Below are 19,386 nucleotides of genomic sequence, written 5' to 3' on the forward strand. Positions count from 1 at the left end.
CGACCAGCTAACCGAACTAGTTCGGTGCATTTTGAGCGCTATTATTCCGTTGTTGTTCCGCCCTTCCTGTAAATAGCACTGTTAACGCGCCGCCTGTTGAGCTGCGTTAACAGCAAACTGTTACGCTGCACTGCTACAATTCGTGAACCAGCGCGTGCAACTGTTTAGTAACCGTTACGTTTGAAACTTCAAATTTCAGCGCGATAACTTAACTGCATTCAAATTTAAATTCAGTTTTATTTAAGTTACTCTTAATTTGGAATGATAATGTTAATAATAACGTGAAAATAGCACAAATTTCAAATGTAATGTAAAAATGAAGTAAAATACAAAAGGAACCGTTGTGCTCCCGAATCTCCAACGCCGATTTTTTTGCGCCAATTATTAATTGTGCAAGTAAAGAGCGTTTTCTCGTTTCACGTTTCAAAAGTAGACATAATTTTCACATTAAACATAAAACTAATGGTTTTGTCGTCAAGTGATATTTGTAATATACTATGTACTATATCAAATCAAAATCGAGCTCTGCCAAACTGTCGGACGCTGCGCCGGATGCCATTGCTGCTGCTGCCAGCCGCTCTGCCAGCGTCGCCAGAGTCGACGTCCACGGCCGCTGTCTGGTTTTTGGCTTAGAGCACAAGCAATGTCTGTCAGTCGAACTTTAACGGCGCTGGTTAACGGACGCGTTTTACTTGCTCCTCTTTGGCAATCACTCTCTCTCTAGCAGCAGTTTGTCTCGCTCGCACCGCCGAAAACACTCGCAACGCTTCGAAAGTAAGAAGCAAAAAAAAAAACGGTTAAAGTTCAAGCAGAAGCAAAAGACACGCTTCCTTAAAGCAAAACGATTTTTGTTGATTATTTACATTGTTTTGTGGTTTGTTATTGTTGTCGTTCCCCTTTCTTTTGGCCATTGTTGCTGCTTTATGGCCTCACCATAGTGCGTGTGCGGTGCGTGCTAATTGAACCTATTTCCTCCTCCCTCCCCTCTACACTATCATCCTCCTCGTTGCCGTTGCGTAGGCGTAAAGAGAAACTTTTGTTTTTTTTTTTGCTTTTTTTTTTGACGCCTAAGAATTTGGATGCGCCTTGTGTGTATTTTTCTATTTTGTTATTGTTTGTTTTTTTTGTGAGCATGACATTTTTGTTGTTGGCGACATAAATTGGAATTGTGTGTGTGTGTGTGTGTGAAGAAATTGGAAGCCCGGCAAGAGCGTTGAATTGAATTGAAAGCTGATTGTTTTTATGCAAATATTCTATTTGCAGTTTTGCGACGCCGACAGTGACAGCGACGCCAACAGCAGCAACGCAAGCAACTGAAAAGTGCAGGTAAATTAACCTTTTTGTTATATATGTATTTATGTATATAGTATGTTGATGAACTTAATGCATGTGCAAGCACGTGCACAATTTGAAGATCAAGGTTGCCACCTCCTTCCAGCAGCATAGACATAGACAGTGGCAAGGCCAGCAGCTCTGTTGCAGTTGTAGTTGTGTTGCCACTGCCATTGCCAAGGTGAAGGTCATTGCAAGCAACCACGACAACGACAGCGACAACGACGACGACGACGTCGGCAGCAACTGCATGCAGTTTATTGTTGTTATATAAACGAGAGTCTGGCAGCAGCCACCCGCACACTCCACCTACCCCACACACATGCAGAGAAACACACACACTACTAACCCAGTAAGTAAGTGCGCATGCCTCTGCTGACGTTGCGACGTCACTCTCTCCGCGTCATGTCCTTTTCGCACTGCTTTCTCTGCTGACGCTTCCGCGATGGCCATTGTCGACGTCGACGTCGCCGCCGCAGCAGCAACACAGCAGCAGCAGCAGCAGCGACAGCATTGAACTTGACAGCTACTTTCAATGCGACGACCACGACCACGACCGAGAGACTCTGCCGACGACGAGACATTAAACAGTAACAAGGTTAGTGGGTTAACTCTGTCGACTCCACTCTTGTCTTTTCTCTCTCTCTCTTGCTCTGTCTCGCCCCTCTTTTCTCCTACGCTGCGTCACCAGCTGACGTCGCCGTCGACGTCGACTGCGTCCGGATTTAGAAACCCGTTATCAAGTGCGCTCTGAGGCCCCGCTATTGATCATCACTGCTTGCCTTTGGCATTTCTTCAGGTCCCCTTACCTCGCCCCTTCCCCAGGCTGCATAAATGTCCATTAAAAGCCACTTAATCTGGTTGCATTTTTTGTTTTCCAATGTGGTTGGCGGGGCGAGGAGCGTGCTTTCAATTTTGATTACTTTCCATGCCAACGCAAAATCCAATTGCAACAGCAGTCACAACAACAACAACTACAACAACAACAACAACAATATCAGCAGCAGCAACTTTAACTGTAGTTGTGCCACATGCGAATCGAAATGCATGTGAATTTGCTTTTTGTCGTGGAAGTGGCACAGGTGAAATTGCCCCAAGCTCTTCTTTTGGATCTTCGTTTAGCCGATAAACAAGTTCCACTGCTATCGATTGCACTTCGATTGCCGTCGATTTGAATGCATCGAAAATCCGTTACTTCCAATGCATTTGCACTCGATGAGAGATCTCTCCTTAAATTAACAGTTCTTAATTAGTTTTTTTTATCGCTGCAACAGTCAAGCTTAATTTGAACCTTTGAACTCTAAATCTCAAATGATTATTTTCTTATTTTCACAAAATTGAAGATTATCTTAAAGTAAGAGACAACTATTTTTATTTTTATCTGTTTTGAAATTTGTATAAGAAATCTTTCCTTACCATCGCAAAGGAGCGTAAAACAAATCCCAACATAGGATTTTGCATATTGTGCAATCAAAGTTCAGCGTAACTCACAGTTTCGTTGCCATTATTTAAAATTGAACTGACTTAATAATAACCAGAAGCTTAAGCTTGCATTAGGAATTGCAAATATACAAATCAATTATTCAGAAAACAAATATCTATGTATTTTTGGAATTCACAAATGTTGTGAATCAAGTTGAAAGTAAACTAGTTTCTATTTATCTGAATAGTCTTCTTTCTACAGGGTGCTCTTGTTGCAAATAGAAGACAACTATATAATAAATGTCATGCTATGTTTCATCATCTGCATAATGAACTACTATAAAGATTTTCTTTTTTATAGTACTATTTCTCTTTAAAATATCTTAAATGAGCTATTTAGTAGTTTCAATATATATATATTTAAATTATATTTTCGACTCTATCGTATCAATTTGTATATCAAAGTGAGTGTTTTGTCTTCTGGGCAATCAGTATGCAGAGTACTCGCATTATAGAGGGATTAATGAGTTCGATGACTTGGCAACTGCGATTTCAACATACATGAATTGCATGCTAAGCCGCATTTTACACTTGGCTGCGAGATGGATGAACTGACAAATGCTATGCCACGTACGATAATTACGAATCGCAGGGATGGGTTATTGCGGGGGGGCCAGGCGGGAGGAAATTAAAATTGAAATGGAAATGGAAATGAAAATGGAAGAAAAACTCTTCAAAAGCTGGCGACTACGAATTATGTGAGACAAGTTAAATGAAAACCAAAACAAAATCATTAAACGCCGACTTACGAGTATGTGGTCGGAGAAAGGGGATGGTTAGGATGGGAAGGGGCCATGTTGGTGGTTAAGTGGTTTGTAATGCCTGGAAAAAAACTAAAACAAAAAACGAAAATAAAAAAAAAGACGGAAAATTACTGAATAAACACACCAAACATCCAGAGTTGCTCTCAATGTAGTTTTCACTTTCACAAATTGTATCTGACGGATTTGATGGGGTCGCTGGTCGACACTCCACATAGTTGTCTTTAACGCAGTTGTTGTTGTTGTTGTTTTTGTTGTTGTTGATGGCCTCCTCTTGGTGACAAGAGGGTCACAGGGGCGGTGGCTGGCGGGGCGGGTCAGTTAATGAGCTGAGCTGAGCTGAGCTGAGCTCTAGCTACGCTCTGATAACTCAGAGAGACACTCTTTTAACGCCATTCAAACAGCGATAAAAAGAACTTGATTTATTTTTGGATTTAAACGGAAATGGAGCATACGAGTTCCGGGAATTCCAGTGCTAAAATGAGATGAAAACTTGCATACATTAAACGCAGATAATTTGCAAAGCTGAGTCACAAGTCCTTTAATTTGCTGGCCAAGTTGACTGTTCTATACCCTATAAACAAAGAACATAGAACAGTTATCCCATTTCAAGTTAAGATATTTTTATTTTCTGTAAATGTTCCAAGTGTTCAAATATGTAGGATATGCCTTTATAGGATTTCAAATAAATAAGATATATTTAGTATTCTTTGAGACACTTTACTTTAAAAAAGTAACTCTGAAATCGTATTTGCAAACACATTTTAATTCTTACAAATTTTCCTTATGTGGGATATAAAAGTCATATACTTGAGTTTATAGAATTTCTTATTTTTCTAAGACCCTTTCCCAAAATTGCAAGAAAGTCTATTAGGTTCTGCTGTAGTATTGAAAAAGTTAGAATTTATTAAGTCAAGCAATCCTACAACGTTTTCCTTATGTAGGATATTAAAATCACATGACCACAAATGAGTTTCTAAAATTTCTTATTCGCCTAAGACCCTTTACTAAAATTACAAGAGAGTCTATTATGTTCTGCTGTAGTGTTAAACAAGTTCAAGTTTATTAAGCAAAGCAATCGTTCAACGTTTTCCTGTAGGATATTAAAACCCCATGACCATAAATGAGTTTCTACAATTTCTTATTCTTCTAAGACCCTTTCCTAAAATTGCAAGAGAGTTTATTAGGTTCTGCTGTAGTATTGATATACAACGTTTTCCTTATGTAGGATATTAAAATCCCATGACCATAAATGAGTTTCTACAATTTCTTATTCTTCTAAGACCCTTTACTAAAATTACAAGTGAGTCTATTAGGTTCTGCTGTAGTATTGAAAAAGTTAGAATTTATTAAGTCAAGCAATCCTACAACGTTTTCCTTATGTAGGATATTAAAATCCCATGACCAGAAATGAGTTTCTAAAATTTCTTATTCGCTTAAGATCCTTTACTAACATTACTAGAGAGTCTATTAGGTTCTGCTGTAGTATTGAGAAAGTTTGAATTTATTTAGTCAAGTATAGTAGAAGCATTTATGCACTGCCAAGTTCGGCATTCGCGACAATCCAGCTGCGAAGGTAAGAGACGCGCTCATAACCATCGGGTGCCTCGCGACCACAGCCGCCGAGGACAAAGCTGGCGACGCCCACCAGCTGATTATTGTAGACAGCCGGACCGCCGGAGTCGCCGTGACAAGCGCCAAGATTGGCGCCATGCAACAGACACATGGTGGTCTCCGGTAGATTGCGCATGTAGCGACTGGTGCACTGATTGCGGCTAATGCTGAGCACCTGGATGTAGAGCAGTTCCCTGGAGATGGGGCCGCCATGGTAGATGGCACCCCAACCGGAGATGAAGACACTGGAGTTGGTGGGCGGATCATTGCGAGCCAATTCAATGGAACCCATGTTGGCATTGAAATTGAGATTGGACTTGAGACGCAGCACGGCAACATCGTAGCCAACACCGCCACCATTGTACCTGGGATGCACCTTGACGTTGGCAACATCCACATAGGTCTCATGGCTGTTGAGATTCAGGCTGCCCGCCTGTATAGCCAACTGATTGGCAGGAACACTAAATGGATGGAGATACATTACAGACTCTTCTGAATATTATTTTCCACTACACTTACACATTGGAGCCAAATTGAACGCAGTGTGCCGCTGTCAGGACGTAGTTGCGTGAGATGATTGAGCCGCCGCAGGTGTGCTGGCCACGATGACGCAACGATACCTGATGCTTGAATTGACCGGCTCGTGCTCGACGGCCGCCCACGATGCGTGGTCCAATGGAGAAGCCCGGCTCCTCAAAATCGAGATCAGCTTCCGTTGTCAGCTGTTGCCAGCTGTCGCCGATGCTCAGCGCGAGCAACAATAGATTCACCAGCAATTGCATACTACACTTGTTTGACATTGAACTACTCCCGGATGTCTGTGTGCTCAATGCCGTCTCAACTGTGCTTTTTATGGCCCGGACTCATCAGACGCGCAGCATGTCAGTGTCAATGTTAGCCACAGTCAAGTCGATCATCGAGGGTGGCGGGTAACTTCGCTTATCGGACTTACATACTATACTTGTATAACGAGCACCTTAATTACCCAACACGTGCCATTAACACCAGCATGGCCCTGCATCACATCATGTGTATTCGACTAAGCCCAATTGATAATTGAATTGCGACGCAACTTTGCTAATCGGCAACGGACGAAGCGATATACATATGAGGAAAGCAAGGATATAATTAGAGCAACCATTTGTAGAAGGGGTTCCCCAAGTTTTAAAAGTGGTAATAAACTGTTTACATTTGAAGTTTTTTTAAGGCTTAAGATGTAACATTTAAGATTATAAACAATACTTTGAAAATATGTGTTATTTTAACACCTCTAACAATGGGAACCTTTTGATGAAGTTTAACATAAGAATGCTGTCAAAAATAAGGTAACTTGATGAGAAACCAAACTTACAGACGAAGTCAGAAAAAAACCACTATGTAAATGGAGAAAATTTAAACTGATCCAAACCCTAGGTTAGACTTAGTTAAAACGTAGAACCGGTGTTGTCCTAAAGGATCCTCAAAAGCAAACTTAAACCAAGAATAATTCTTAAAGTAGGTTGCTCCTAAGTTAAAGAGCAAGTACTAATTTCTAGATAGTTTAGCTTATCATTTTTTATTGACGCAACTAATTGTTCACAAATTGGCATGTTGAATAATCCAGTCGCGATGATAAAAGACCTTAGCATAGCCATCGGGACTCGAGGATCCACAGCCACCGACAACAAAGCCCGCAATACCGACAAGTTCTCCGTTGAAGATCGCTGGTCCACCAGAGTCTCCGTTGCAAGCACCATTGCCCGACGTATGAGCCAGACAGAGCATATCGTCCCTGTAGACGGCAATAGAGAGGGCACACGACAACTTGGAGATGGCGCTGAGTGTATTCCATTGCATGGTGCGTGGAACATCGCCGCCAGTGGTGAGACGACCCCAGCCGGAGATGATCACGTCGCTGTTGGCCGGTGTGTCCTCTGTGGCGAGGGGAATGGGAGCCAGCTGGCTGGAGAAGATCAGTGGCTGGGCGAGTTTCAAGACTGCCACATCGAACCAGAAGCTGTTGTATTGGTCATGCACATGCACCTCTTCCACATTGATGAGCATGCCGCCCGAGAAGCGATCCAAGGTGCCGGCGCGAATGCTCAGCAGCGAGGCGGGAGTGCTGCAATGAACAGCATTAAGATTTTACAATAGATCTTCACCAGAATACGAGAATAGAATACTTACATGGATGAGACTGTGCCATTATCAAACTGGGAGCTGACGCAATGTCCCGCCGTCAGGACGTAATCGCGGGAGATGATCGAGCCACCGCAAATGTGTGAGCCGGATTGACGCAGCGAGACCTGATGAGGAAATTGACCGATTGTGGCATCCACACCGCCAACCACACGACCCTCGATGACTGGTGGAGCAGCCGAGGTGAACGCTAGACAGGCTAGACAGCAAAATAGTACAAATATTACAGCTCGCAACATGATTGAAAAGTGAAACGTTATAGCAGTAAAACCAATGTATTTATGCGGAGAGCCGTCTCGGGTTCTAGCTATCTAGCTATCTATCGCCACGTGATAAGATTTATTTCAATTCTAGTGATTATAATCCGATTGATTTTTATTAATTGAACGAGCGAGCGAGCGAGCTTATCCGTCATGGGTTTTACTCCAATCTTTAAATTTATTGTTTTATTGCGGGAGAATTACGCGAATTCTGGGGAAAATCCAGGAAGCATTTTGTCCTCTACTTAAGCTCACTCCTTATCATAGCATTGCTGATATTTGTGTCTATAATAATGATTGTTGTAGATTGTAAATTGCTTAGTTACTCAACAACTTTCATTGATCTTGCGTGTAATATTTTTAAGGTTGCTAAAAGACCTTGAGGGCGCCTTAAGACTAGATTGCATAACCAGAAGCATTGTTAATTCTTTTCTTAGGATGTAAAGCTCTTCCTCAAGATCTCAAGATCTTCAACTAAAATTACCCGAGATTATGTAGGCTCGATTATATTGTTTTGAATTTTACAGACTTTGGACTTTTATTTGTAGACTCTTCGCCTGTATTTTTGCCATGTATTTTTAGTCTTGTGATTTACAAATCACGAGTGATTGAAAGCAAGTTTCTTGTCAATCTGGATCACAAATAATTTCTAGTCTAGTCATAAATATAGACAACACATTTCACAACGAATTCATCGCCGCGTATGCGTCACAACAAGGCAAATTACTTCCCCAACATTTTGATTGAAAGCTTGATTCCTATAGAATATATTTCAAATTCTCCTTCAATGTTTTCATCTTTATAAAATTATGCAATTTTGAGTTTCGACTAATAATGATGTACTATAATAAAAATTATTGGCTTCCGTCTACAAATAGGGTCAATCTTATCCATGTGGCCTAGTCATAAAAGTTGATCTAAATTGTAGTTATTTCAGGCTCTCTTATCAACGCCATTGACGCTTTGACTGAGGTCACATCGTGGACTATCCATAGGCGATATCAATAATCAACTTATCGTCTAATTTAAAGCTTGTTGCAACTGTTAAAACATTGGGGGAATTGCAGGTTTCAGGGCGTGAGACAGGAAAGGGAATTTCTGGGAAATGTCTCAGCTAATCAGAAGAAGCACAACACAAGGGAAAGAATGAAATATGAGAATGTTGGAGAAACAAGTCGATAAGCTCTTTGGTATTCTCTCAAGGAATTCTTTCAAGATAGTTTAAGCCAGAGACTTTTTGGAAAACTAAAAGTATAATGCAGCATATGCCAACAAATAGATCTGAATATAATTGCTATAAAAATACACAAAAAGCAAATTGGACAATGATCTTAACAAGTTTTCGATGCCACCCGCTGAAAGAAAACTCGACCACAGATTATAGTTAGGGATTAATGGTTATATAATTAGCTGGAATTGTTTTGTTCATTTCGGTTCGGTTCATTTCGGTATCTAGGCAAGCAACTGTTCCTGCAGCCAATCGGAATAACCTGCGACGCGAACAAACACATCGGGGTAACGTGAGCCACAGGCACCGACCACAAAATTGACGACGCCCAATATTTTGTCATTGTAGACAGCGGCTCCGCCACCATCGCCATTGCAGGTGCCCTCCTTAAGGGCATGAGCGAGGCAGAAGCTCGAGCTGGCATCGTGATCGCTGTAGGCATCCAAGCAGACGGCTTCGGAGGCAAACGTAAGGTTGAGTTTGCGTATCCTGAATGAGGAGACGCCATCAACGGTGGTGCCCCAACCGGCAACGCTAATCTCAGCGCCTTCAGCGGGCAACGCCTCATCGGCGCCAGTCAATTCAATGGCCTTGATGCGATCTGTCCACTCCAGCGCTGTGTTCAATGTGATGACAGCCAGATTGTTAACCAGCGCATCATAGTCCGGGTGGATGGAATAGGAGGCAATGGTCACAACGTGTCCGCCGGCATATTGATTGGGGCTGCCAACGCGGGCCGAAATGCGACTGCTGTCGATGCTGCGAGAGAGCAGAGAGAAAAGGGTTAATCAATTGATTTGGTTTATCTCTATAGAGTTAGATCAACGGAGAGTTGGTCAACTGGGGTTTAATGCAAATATAGTTTGTCTGTGGGGAGTCAATCTCCAGAGGCTTAGTCCGCAAAAAGCTGTTCTCCCGGAGGGAAGTTTTTAGTGCATCAGACTCCAAAAGTTAGTTAGTTTCTCCGGATTGTGTGTCTCCTGAATAGTAGTCTGTTTGTCCACAGAGAGCTACTCTCCAAAGGTTTAGCCTCCATAGGCGAACTCTCCAGAAAACTAACTTACTTATTCACCACCGAGTTACTTTATATTATTCTATAAAATGTGTTGTGTGCCTCCGTAGAGGCTTTAACTTACAGTTTGCCATCGCGATAGAGACAGTGGGCGGCAGTGAGCAACTTCGATGCGGAAATAATGCTGCCTCCGCAGACATGCGCATTGTCCACGCGCAGCGACACCGCATAGGGCGTGGCATCGTTGGCCGCCTCTTCGCCGCCCAAAATGCGTCCCTGTGGCGTCTCGGAGTGGACGCCAGCCAGGAGCATGAGCAGGCACAGTGCAGTGGTTAGCTTGATCATCTTGTCGTTGTCGAGTGCGCAAAGCAAATGACGCCCCATTGGAGGCCAAAAGCGTACGGAAAGCTTATCACTACTCCTGGCGTGGCCTGGCTACTCTAAATCTAATCTTATCGCAGCGAGCCGTCAATTCAGTCAGCAGCTAATTTCAGCGTTATTATTTGTTATGATTGTGTGGGCACTAAAATTCGCAATAATCGGGCAGTAGCTGCCAAAGACGGGCGGGCGGGCGGTGAAAGGCGTAATGGCAGGGACGGAACACTTGCAGGGCTGGGGGGACAATCAGGGACGACGGACGAAGAGTTTGACTGAAAAGTCAACGGGAAGAACCAGAGATAGCCAATGGCTTGTCTCTTGTGACTCATTATGATCAGCGACTAGCTCAAAAAAAGCAATTGACTTGCTATCGTTTGGTTACTTTGCGCTCTCTTTTTGGCTAGGCCTTGTTATCAGTGTGATTGGCAGTTGAACACACTATCGATAGCCCTCGTATTGACCATATACACATGTTTAGTTGACCAAGCGAAAAAAAAAATAAAACTGGGAAATTTATGGCCATTGTAAAATGATCGAATCGCACATATACGAGTATATCTAGTATAGTTATAGTGCCGTACCACCCATAAAATCAAGGTACAACACGCGCTCAATATTCCCGTCAGCAAGAAACACAAACTTTATGCACTTGAAAAAAATATACAAAAAAAATTATACATGTGGTTGATTGATTGTGGGGGAAACTCCGTTAACAGGAGATCCTACTGCTCGTTGGCCTCGATCCATGACAAATAGTAGGAGATGCGAGAGCTGATGTCGGGATATTTGGTGCCGCAGTTGCCAAAGAAGAAGCTAACAACGCCAACCAAGACACCATCATCATCGACCACGGAGCCACCATCATCGCCACGACAGACGCCCTCGTTCTCGGCATGCGAAAGGCACAAGACCGAATCGTAGCCATAGCCAGCGGAGAGCTCACAGTATGGTTTGCTCAGCACATTCAGATTGGATTTCTGCAGCTTGTAGTTGGAGGTGCCATCGAGTTGTTCACCCCAACCGGTCACATAGACGGGTGTGCCATTCGCTGGCACCTCTTCAACTTCCGGGTCGGTATCGTTACCAGGTGCAGGCAAGGCGATTTTGTTGATCTTGTCGCCGAAGGTCAATGCCTCACTGAGTGTCAAAATGGCCAAGTCATGCAGAAAGTTGCCATACGATGGATGGATGACAACCTGTTTGACGTCCACCAAACTGCCACCGGCAAATTGATTGATGCTGCCGACACGCACCGTCAGCTGATCCACAGACACTCTGAAAGTAGTAGAAAGTTGAAGTGAGTGAGGAGGATAAAGAGCAGGACCAAGAGCTAACTTACGGTGTGGTGCCCACATTGGAGACACAGTGAGCAGCTGTGAGCAGTTGCGTCGCGGAAATAATGTTCGCCGAACAGACATGCGCCTTGTTCAGACGCAACGATGCCACCCAGGGAAACTCTGAGGTCTGGGCATCCTCGGAGCCAAGCAGACGACCCTGCGGCGAGGCCAGCACCAGACCTAAGGCAATGCAAATGCAGAGAACGGAGAGTGTACGTGAGGCAATCATGGCGTTGGATTGGAAACTGAACTGATTGGTAATACGTTCGCTTCGTTCCGCAGTTGCATCTAATCTGGTCAGCTGAACGATAAGTGGCCATGTTGTTTATTACTGACCCCGCTCGATTAGATTTGCCAACACGTATTTGGAGTCTTCGTTGGGGCAATAAAATGAACTAATACGGCGCCCGTATAAATGTCGCAAGTTTCAGCCGGCGGGCAATTAGTACGACTTTGAAATCTCCCCCAGAAATGTCGTCGCAATTGCTCGTCTCTCTTCTTGCGGCACTCTGTCTGAGCTGTGTGTCCGCCCAGTCGAGTCGCTTGGTCGATGGCGAATCGGCTGCCGTGGGTTCGCATCCCTACAGCGTCTCGCTCCAGTTTCAAGGTGACCACATCTGTGGTGGTGCCCTAATCAGCGATAGAGTTGTCCTGACGGCAGCGCATTGCGTCACACGTGGCGGTAGCATTGAAAGGTAGCTGTTCTACTTGGAAGTCATTTGTCATTTGTATACGTCACTTTAATACCGCTCTAATCCACTCAGTTATCCAGCTAGAAGCTTTACTGTCCGCGCTGGCAGCATTCAACGTTCCGCTGGCGGTCAATTGGTCACCGTCTCCAGTATCGTTGTCCACAAATCCTATGCCAATGGCCTGAATAATTTGGCGCTGCTTGTGCTCCACTCGCCGCTCACCCTCAATGCCAACACCCAGCCCATTACTTTAGCCACTGAGTTGCCTTCAGCTGGCGTTGCCTTGACCTTCAGCGGCTGGGGTTCATTGAAGGATTCGGGTGCCTTGAGCCACCGCTTGATTGTGGGCACCCAGCTGTTGCTCAGCGATGCCCAGTGTCAGCAGCAGTTGTATCTGCAGGATGAGGGTCTCCTCTGTTTGGCCCCCACAGATACCCAAACGGCGCAAGGCATTTGCGTTGGCGATGCTGGCGCACCGGCTGTCTACAACAATCAACTGGTTGGCATCGGTAGCTTCTATGTGGGCGGCTGTGGTAGCAGCAATCCCGATGGTTTCCTCAATATTGCCTACTATCGTGACTGGATCAGCGAGAATACTCCTTGAACCTGAACCTTGAGATCTTCTTAAGCTTCAGATCAGATGCAGTCGAACTCACAATTTTGCTTTATTTAGTTACTTTATAAGGGTATTGTAATAAAATTGTTTGGCTTTTGGTCAGCGTGTTTTAGACTCGAAGTGGGATGCGTTCCGGTTACATTGGGTATTTTTTAGAGGCCAAAAATCTTTCCTACTTACATTGCAGAGACATGAGATCATCGCGTTTTTTTATCGTTCAGACTCGATTGCATTTAACATACATATGTACATATATGACAAAGTTTGCCGAAATATTGTACACTGCAATTTCTGAAATTCATTTCTGGTTTTTGCCAGCTTAAAGGTTAAGGTCATAAGTAATATACATTTAAATATTAAAGTTTTGGCAATTATTCTCGATGCAGTTTCATTTTAATCCATAGTATTTCATATAACTTGAAGCTTATTCGACTCTCATAATTTAAATTTAAGAGGTTATAAACTTAAGTATTTTATTCTCTCATTCATTGAGTTTCAAAACTCATTTGTAATGAATCTGTCTGGAGTTACGTCCCAAGAGACGACATATGATTTTTGAAATATTGCACAACTTTTTACATAGTTTATTTATTATGCAAGCTGCCAATTTTTTTGTTTTTTTTTGAATTCACAAACAATCAGCTTGATATTTTATGTTCATTCATAAATTATATGTTTTAAGACTCTGTACTTGAAAGGTAGGAGCGCTTAGTCAGTTTATCGCACATCGCGTAACAGTTAAAAGGAATAAAATACTTGAACCGACAAATTCCTGATCAACGACAACAGCTGCAGCAAAAAAAACATTTGGAGCCACTGAAGTTTGTATTGATAGTATTTGAGAGTTAACAATTGAGGAAAAAATAAAACCCTCGAGTGAACAATTGCCTTTTATTTTAAACAGATAGCATCGCAACTAATAATGAATTAAATGGAATCAAAGTATCATAAAAAAAAGGCGTGGACATGCGATAAGCTGAAGTGGAAGACGCTGTCGAGTATCTATGTATACAACTGACAACTGACAATGGACAATGGACAACTATTAGGGGGTGCGATAGTAGGATTTTTGAAGAGGCCCCAATGTGGCATGCCTGATGAAGTGCGACGCTAATTGAACGTATTGTGCCCCGATAAGATTGAATTGGATAGAGAGAGAGAGTGAGAGAGAGAGCACATTTTTTGTATTGATTGCAGTCGAAAGAATCTTGATTTTATTTTGATTTGCTGTTTATTCCATCTGCTTTTGAATCCAATCGTAGTTGGAAGCAATGCTGATGAAACGCTCAGGCAACATGCCACCGCATTCGCCAAGCATATCAGCGGCAAGGCCAACAAGTTCTCCCAGATAGACAGCTGGGCCGCCAATGTCCCCGGTGCAAATGCCTTGGCGTCTGCCATGTCCCAGGCATAACACCTGATCATTGTCCACGATCACATTGTCGACCAGGCTGCATTCGCGGTCAGCCTCCACGATGGCGGTACCAACTTGCAGGGTGCGATACATGTCGGTGTCGGTTTGCTTAGTGCGTCCCCAGCCAGAGACATCCACATAGGCGCCCACTGGAGGATTCTCGCGGGCCAAAGGCAACGCACTCACGTCACTGTTGAAGACAAAAGCTGACTCCAGACGCAGCAGAGCGACGCCGGTCTTCAGTTCATTGTAGTCGGGACTGAGGGTGATTTCCTCGACGCGAATGCGTTGAGCGGCATTGTAAAGATCGACAGAGCCAGCGGAGACCATGAATAGCTGTGGTGGCCAACTAGGGGTATCGAGAAAGAGGAAACAGGATTAGAATAATCCAAATAAAATAAATATTTGGATAACAAAATTGGGGATATTGAATAAGAATGAGATCCACGGGGAGCTTAGTTTGAACTGAAGGAGGAAAACAGGATGGAATTTAGTTTAAACAATTTAACAAATTGGAAGAAGAAGGCGGATGAACCGATTAGGTAATCCTAGAGTCTCAAATAAGAATCATCCTAATAGGAAAACTGAGTAGGAAACCTTGGATATTCCTTGTATCGAAACTAAGCAGGGAACACAACGTCGATAGGGTTGACATCTCAAATGCTATTACTTTTTAAGCTTGAGCGTGGTAGCTGCTATAGTTTCAGGGCATTAAAAGTACAAGACTTTAAAAAAAAGGAAAAAAGAAAACCGAGTACAAAACCGGTTGCGAATCCTTTCGGTATTTCACAGCTGCTTTTTTATCTTTAAAGCATTATGTTTGTTTGCTACTTACGCCGTATCCTTGCCGGCGGAGCAGACGCAGGTGAGTGCTGTGAGCGCATAACGCTCGGCAATGATCACCGCACCGCAGTTGTAGGAACCACCAATCGAGAGGGCCGCCTGGTAGGGCAACTGACCCAAGACGGCATCCTCGCCGCCAGCAATGGCCTGAGAGCAACCGATTAGAGCGCTGAGAAACACGAGAGTTGCAGTTAACTTCATTTTGTTAGCGATTTATGGTCGGACATAGATCAGGTCTATAGGTTTATATAGTTCCCACCGGGGTGGCTGTTATCTTATCGCACAACAGGAGAGGCGGACAGAGAGATAGTTAGATAGGGAGACAGAGAGAGAGACAGAGAGAGAGAGAGCGAGAGAAATAATTGAGCTGCCCATCCGGTTGATATCTCTGATTAGACAAGAAACTGATCTAATTGCTGCGCATTCGCGTGGCGAATCCAACTGTCTCAACTGACAGCCGATCTGTCTCTCCATCTGTCTGTCTGACGATTCGCAAAATACTGAGAAATCAATGAACTTTGATAGACACCGCCTGGGGGAACACGTTTGCCTGGGTGCCTCCGCTTGGTTGCCCAGGTTTTTATTTATTTATTTTTTTTTTGTTGGGGCCAATGCACTCGGCCAAATTGAAGCACGTAGCGTTCGCGTTGCGTTGCGGTCATTTTGGTCTTGCTGAGCAACAGGTTGTCCAGTTGCAGCAATAACAACAACAACAACAACAACAGTAACACTAACAGTAACAGTAACAGCAACCACAATTTCAACTACAACTCATCCATCTTGATGTTTTGCCTTATAACAACAGCACTCGTTGGCCAGCACTGCACATTTGTGGACTTGACGTCACCGTCAACGGTTGAGCAGCCCATCCATCCATCCATCCATCCATCTATCCAACTGCTATTGATCTAGCCATCCTTGGCCATAGTGTCATATCGTCATACCGTCATATCGGCTGACCGCCTTATCGCCATCAAAGCCAATACAATGATACTGCGAAACACAATTGTTGGCCAGCTGCTGTTGCTGATGTTGCTCTACACGACGGAGTATCTGTGCAATGCCAAGACCGTATCCACGGAGCCACTTTCAATGGCATTGCCCGAACCACGAGCTTATCTACCCGATGCCCAAAATCTGGATTTCGTTTATCACGATCATGAGGAGCTCACTCGATTCTTGAGGTACGTCAAAAGCGAAAACCGAAAACAGAAAACCGCAAACATTGTTCATCAATTGATAATCATTTCAATACAATCCAAATTGTTTCGTTGTCGCTTTCGTTGTCCGTTGTCAGGGCCACAAGTGCGCGATATCCCAATCTAACAGCACTCTATTCGATTGGCAAATCGATACAGGGCCGCGATCTCTGGGTAATGGTCGTGAGTTCATCGCCGTATGAGCATATGGTGGGCAAACCCGATGTCAAATATGTGGGCAACATTCATGGCAACGAGCCGGTGGGTCGTGAGATGCTATTGCATCTCATTCAGTACTTTGTCAGCAGCTACAACACGGATCAGTATGTGAAATGGCTGTTGGACAACACACGCATACACATCCTGCCTACCATGAACCCCGATGGCTACGCCGTATCGAAGGAAGGCACCTGTGACGGTGGTCAGGGGCGGTAAGTCTTGGTTGGATTACTCATTCGTCAACTGCAAATTAATATTTCTCATCTTCTTCAGTTACAACGCACGTGGCTTTGATTTGAATCGCAATTTCCCGGATTACTTTAAGCAGAACAATAAACGTGGACAGCCGGAAACGGATGCGGTCAAGGATTGGATCTCCAAAATACAGTTTGTTCTGAGCGGCAGTCTGCATGGTGGCGCTTTAGTTGCCAGTTATCCGTACGACAACACGCCCAACTCCAGTAAGTAGTCTCACAAGTGCGTCAGCCCCTGCTTTGTTAGCTGCTCTGACATCTATGCAGGCGTCTTGCCCCGTCCATGTTTTTATGGCACTCTCATTCTCTTTAGTTGCTTAAGTTGTCGCATTAGTTCTTGTTACAATTTCTGCCTCAACCTGTGGCTAAAACATCTGCTTTAGTTCCTTTTCCTAATGTTGTGCCTAAGTTTCTGTTCGAATCCCCGTTCCTATCCTAGTTCCCGATCCAGTTCCTAGCTTAGTGGCTGTTTCATTCCCTCATTTCTTACACTATTCCTATTCCTATTCCTATCCCACAATTCCAGTCGTTGCTCTCGTCTAGCCAACTGGTTTTTTTGGTTCCGATTTATAAAGTTATCTCTCCCACAATGCTCTCTCTGTTTGAACTTTAATCCTTGCTTTCGCACCAATATGGCTGCTGAAAGGAATCTGCCGTTCGTCCGCGCTCTGTGCGAGTGAGTAATCGTTCGTCTTGCCCCTTTTTCCGGGACGACTCAACTAATCTTTCTCTCTCGCCCGTGCTTTCAATCTCTCTTCCTCTTTCTGCCCACATGTCCCCTGGGCGCAGTGTTTCAAACCTATTCGGCAGCGCCGTCGCTGACACCCGACGACGATGTTTTCAAGCATTTATCCCTGGTCTATGCCCGCAATCACGCCAAGATGTCCCGAGGCGTTGCCTGCAAGTCGGCCACGCCAGCTTTTGAAAATGGCATTACGAATGGCGCTGCCTGGTATCCATTGACGGGTGGCATGCAGGATTACAATTATGTGTGGTACGGCTGCATGGAGATTACGTTGGAGATCTCGTGCTGCAAATTTCCACCAGCCTATGAGCTCAAAAAATACTGGGAAGACAATCAACTGGTGAGTTTTGCACAACAACAACAAATAACACAATAATAGATGACGCTAATCCCATTTATTTGCAGTCTCTAATTAAATTCCTAGCAGAGGCGCATCGTGGCGTCCAGGGCTTTGTATTCGATCCGGCGGGCATGCCCATTGAGAGAGCTTCCATCAAGATTAAAGGACGTGATGTGGGCTTCCAGACGACCAAATACGGCGAGTTCTGGCGCATACTGCTACCGGGCTACTATAAGGCTGAGGTGATGTGTGAAAGATTCATAAACAATTAGAATGTTGCTTAATTTTCTTTTCGATTACAGGTCTTTGCCGAGGGCTATGCGCCACGCGAGGTCGAGTTTGTCATTGTGGAACAGCATCCCACGCTGCTCAATGTCACATTACAAGCATCGAAGGTAAGTGTCCCCGTTGCAAGAGTATGTGTTTCTTCTCACTTCTCACTCTGATGGTTATGGTGATGGTAACTCCTAATTCTCTCCTTCCCTGCCTGCTTGCCATATCTGCATAATCCCTTCTGCAGTATATAATCGCTTCCACCACGACAACTACGAACGCCCCAAAGCGCAGCACAACGGCGCGTAATCTGCGTGATCAGCCCACAGATTAGATGTGATCGGAGCCACTGCATCTACTCCATCTATCTGGCGTGTAAATATGAGTCTCACGAGTGCTTTAATCTTAAGGCTTAACACATAACTAACAAACGAAACTAACTAACTAACCAATTAGTCCCACTAGTAGTACCTTGGAAAAAATGGACGACATTGCACTTGGATGATTGGTGTAGGATGAGAGGATGTATGAAATAAAATGGAATAGTTATTGACCAATACCTTAGGATTAATCACAATAATTCTTACCTCACACGTATGCCATATTGTTACAAAATATCTTCCTGGTTTTTGTTTATGATCTTCCTGGTTTTGGTTACGATTGTTATATTCAGAGATTCAACTAATTGTTAAGTGTTTCTTGTTGTTAAAATAATATTGTAAAATGATAAAATACCTGTTTCTTTATGTTTTATTTTGGCTTTTTAACGTGGACAATAAAATGTGACGGAGTTGCTTTCAATCTAGAAACACTTGTAACTTAACACAACATTATCTTCACAGCGCGTTGAGGGAGTTGGGGCTGGAGGTCCATCGTTTTATCGACCCATGCAGGCACCGCAGCATTATAGACCAGGTGTCCCGCCCTATGCAACAGCCGCCTCCAATGACAACGGCATCTTGTCCACCATCAGCAATGGACTAAATAGTTTGTACTCGAATATATTCGGTTGAGCTTGCTGATGCTAACTATGGATGTTCTTTTAATTGCTAAGTTTATTTGTGTGTAGAATCTAGACCTAAGTTGTTTGTCTATTTATTATTAAAACAAGAAACAACCAATAAACGATTTCAATTTTCATTGAAAATATTCAGGATTTTTTATTGTTATCGAAATGCCTAATTCTTAGATAACCCCACAATTTTTTTG

At 43.7% G+C, this 19,386-nt stretch overlaps 7 protein-coding genes across 14 annotated transcripts; 2 read left to right on the forward strand and 5 right to left on the reverse strand.

Moving 5' to 3' along the window:
* Window positions 1-620: 620 nt before the first annotated feature.
* On the forward strand, window positions 621-19,314 carry LOC133849552 (carboxypeptidase D). 8 transcript variants are annotated; one of them, XM_062285714.1, is made up of 10 exons: window positions 621-774; window positions 1,264-1,326; window positions 15,953-16,331; window positions 16,445-16,777; window positions 16,839-17,026; window positions 17,454-17,495; window positions 17,609-17,904; window positions 17,970-18,146; window positions 18,207-18,299; window positions 18,425-18,986. In XM_062285714.1, the coding sequence occupies exons 3-10, from the start codon at window positions 16,135-16,137 to the stop codon at window positions 18,509-18,511; spliced, it is 1,413 nt and encodes a 470-aa protein (XP_062141698.1). In that variant the 5' UTR covers window positions 621-774; window positions 1,264-1,326; window positions 15,953-16,134; the 3' UTR covers window positions 18,512-18,986. The 8 variants fall into 8 exon arrangements, with proteins under 8 accessions (XP_062141698.1, XP_062141701.1, XP_062141693.1 ...); XM_062285709.1 differs by lacking the exon at window positions 18,425-18,986 and adding an exon at window positions 19,020-19,314 and having other exon boundaries at window positions 629-774; XM_062285711.1 differs by lacking the exon at window positions 18,425-18,986 and adding an exon at window positions 19,020-19,314 and having other exon boundaries at window positions 630-774; window positions 17,466-17,495.
* LOC133849166 (serine protease SP24D) lies at window positions 5,051-6,024 on the reverse strand. The gene is made up of 2 exons (XM_062285073.1): window positions 5,709-6,024; window positions 5,051-5,650 (listed from the first exon to the last, which is right to left on the reverse strand). Exons 1-2 carry the CDS (start codon window positions 5,987-5,989, stop codon window positions 5,107-5,109), a joined length of 825 nt encoding a protein of 274 aa, XP_062141057.1. The 5' UTR covers window positions 5,990-6,024; the 3' UTR covers window positions 5,051-5,106.
* On the reverse strand, window positions 6,729-7,621 carry LOC133849555 (serine protease SP24D-like). Its single transcript, XM_062285719.1, has 2 exons — window positions 7,356-7,621; window positions 6,729-7,290 (listed from the first exon to the last, which is right to left on the reverse strand). The coding sequence occupies exons 1-2, from the start codon at window positions 7,604-7,606 to the stop codon at window positions 6,765-6,767; spliced, it is 777 nt and encodes a 258-aa protein (XP_062141703.1). The 5' UTR covers window positions 7,607-7,621; the 3' UTR covers window positions 6,729-6,764.
* On the reverse strand, window positions 9,080-10,212 carry LOC133847845 (trypsin beta). Its single transcript, XM_062283104.1, has 2 exons — window positions 9,992-10,212; window positions 9,080-9,614 (listed from the first exon to the last, which is right to left on the reverse strand). The coding sequence occupies exons 1-2, from the start codon at window positions 10,210-10,212 to the stop codon at window positions 9,080-9,082; spliced, it is 756 nt and encodes a 251-aa protein (XP_062139088.1).
* On the reverse strand, window positions 10,855-11,839 carry LOC133849554 (chymotrypsin-1). Its single transcript, XM_062285718.1, has 2 exons — window positions 11,585-11,839; window positions 10,855-11,520 (listed from the first exon to the last, which is right to left on the reverse strand). The coding sequence occupies exons 1-2, from the start codon at window positions 11,809-11,811 to the stop codon at window positions 10,968-10,970; spliced, it is 780 nt and encodes a 259-aa protein (XP_062141702.1). The 5' UTR covers window positions 11,812-11,839; the 3' UTR covers window positions 10,855-10,967.
* On the forward strand, window positions 12,015-13,061 carry LOC133849556 (serine protease SP24D). Its single transcript, XM_062285720.1, has 2 exons — window positions 12,015-12,277; window positions 12,347-13,061. Exons 1-2 carry the CDS (start codon window positions 12,054-12,056, stop codon window positions 12,876-12,878), a joined length of 756 nt encoding a protein of 251 aa, XP_062141704.1. The 5' UTR covers window positions 12,015-12,053; the 3' UTR covers window positions 12,879-13,061.
* On the reverse strand, window positions 14,057-15,372 carry LOC133849557 (serine protease SP24D). Its single transcript, XM_062285721.1, has 2 exons — window positions 15,140-15,372; window positions 14,057-14,653 (listed from the first exon to the last, which is right to left on the reverse strand). Exons 1-2 carry the CDS (start codon window positions 15,346-15,348, stop codon window positions 14,122-14,124), a joined length of 741 nt encoding a protein of 246 aa, XP_062141705.1. The 5' UTR covers window positions 15,349-15,372; the 3' UTR covers window positions 14,057-14,121.
* Window positions 19,315-19,386: the final 72 nt, after the last annotated feature.

Source organism: Drosophila sulfurigaster, chromosome X, assembly GCF_023558435.1.
Source record: "Drosophila sulfurigaster albostrigata strain 15112-1811.04 chromosome X, ASM2355843v2, whole genome shotgun sequence".
Classification (NCBI taxonomy): domain Eukaryota; kingdom Metazoa; phylum Arthropoda; class Insecta; order Diptera; family Drosophilidae; genus Drosophila; species Drosophila sulfurigaster.

What these genes read in the sequence shown, in the direction of transcription:
- LOC133849166 (XM_062285073.1), bottom strand. Translation starts at nt 5,989, where the DNA reads ATGTCAAACAAGTGTAGTATGCAATTGCTGGTGAATCTATTGTTGCTC. An exon ending in GTTCAATTTGGCTCCAATGT is followed by an intron (nt 5,651 to 5,708) that starts GTAAGTGTAGTG and finishes CCATCCATTTAG; the next exon opens with TGTTCCTGCCAATCAGTTGG.
- LOC133849555 (XM_062285719.1), bottom strand. Translation starts at nt 7,606, where the DNA reads ATGTTGCGAGCTGTAATATTTGTACTATTTTGCTGTCTAGCCTGTCTA. An exon ending in AATGGCACAGTCTCATCCAT is followed by an intron (nt 7,291 to 7,355) that starts GTAAGTATTCTA and finishes TGTTCATTGCAG; the next exon opens with CACTCCCGCCTCGCTGCTGA.
- LOC133847845 (XM_062283104.1), bottom strand. Translation starts at nt 10,212, where the DNA reads ATGATCAAGCTAACCACTGCACTGTGCCTGCTCATGCTCCTGGCTGGC. An exon ending in CTCTATCGCGATGGCAAACT is followed by an intron (nt 9,615 to 9,991) that starts GTAAGTTAAAGC and finishes GCTCTCTCGCAG; the next exon opens with CATCGACAGCAGTCGCATTT.
- LOC133849554 (XM_062285718.1), bottom strand. Translation starts at nt 11,811, where the DNA reads ATGATTGCCTCACGTACACTCTCCGTTCTCTGCATTTGCATTGCCTTA. An exon ending in TCCAATGTGGGCACCACACC is followed by an intron (nt 11,521 to 11,584) that starts GTAAGTTAGCTC and finishes TACTACTTTCAG; the next exon opens with AGTGTCTGTGGATCAGCTGA.
- LOC133849556 (XM_062285720.1), top strand. Translation starts at nt 12,054, where the DNA reads ATGTCGTCGCAATTGCTCGTCTCTCTTCTTGCGGCACTCTGTCTGAGC. An exon ending in CGTGGCGGTAGCATTGAAAG is followed by an intron (nt 12,278 to 12,346) that starts GTAGCTGTTCTA and finishes TAATCCACTCAG; the next exon opens with TTATCCAGCTAGAAGCTTTA.
- LOC133849557 (XM_062285721.1), bottom strand. Translation starts at nt 15,348, where the DNA reads ATGAAGTTAACTGCAACTCTCGTGTTTCTCAGCGCTCTAATCGGTTGC. An exon ending in TCCGCCGGCAAGGATACGGC is followed by an intron (nt 14,654 to 15,139) that starts GTAAGTAGCAAA and finishes CGATACCCCTAG; the next exon opens with TTGGCCACCACAGCTATTCA.
- LOC133849552 (XM_062285709.1), top strand. Translation starts at nt 16,135, where the DNA reads ATGATACTGCGAAACACAATTGTTGGCCAGCTGCTGTTGCTGATGTTG. An exon ending in CGGGCTACTATAAGGCTGAG is followed by an intron (nt 18,147 to 18,206) that starts GTGATGTGTGAA and finishes TTTCGATTACAG; the next exon opens with GTCTTTGCCGAGGGCTATGC. An exon ending in TCACATTACAAGCATCGAAG is followed by an intron (nt 18,300 to 19,019) that starts GTAAGTGTCCCC and finishes TTATCTTCACAG; the next exon opens with CGCGTTGAGGGAGTTGGGGC.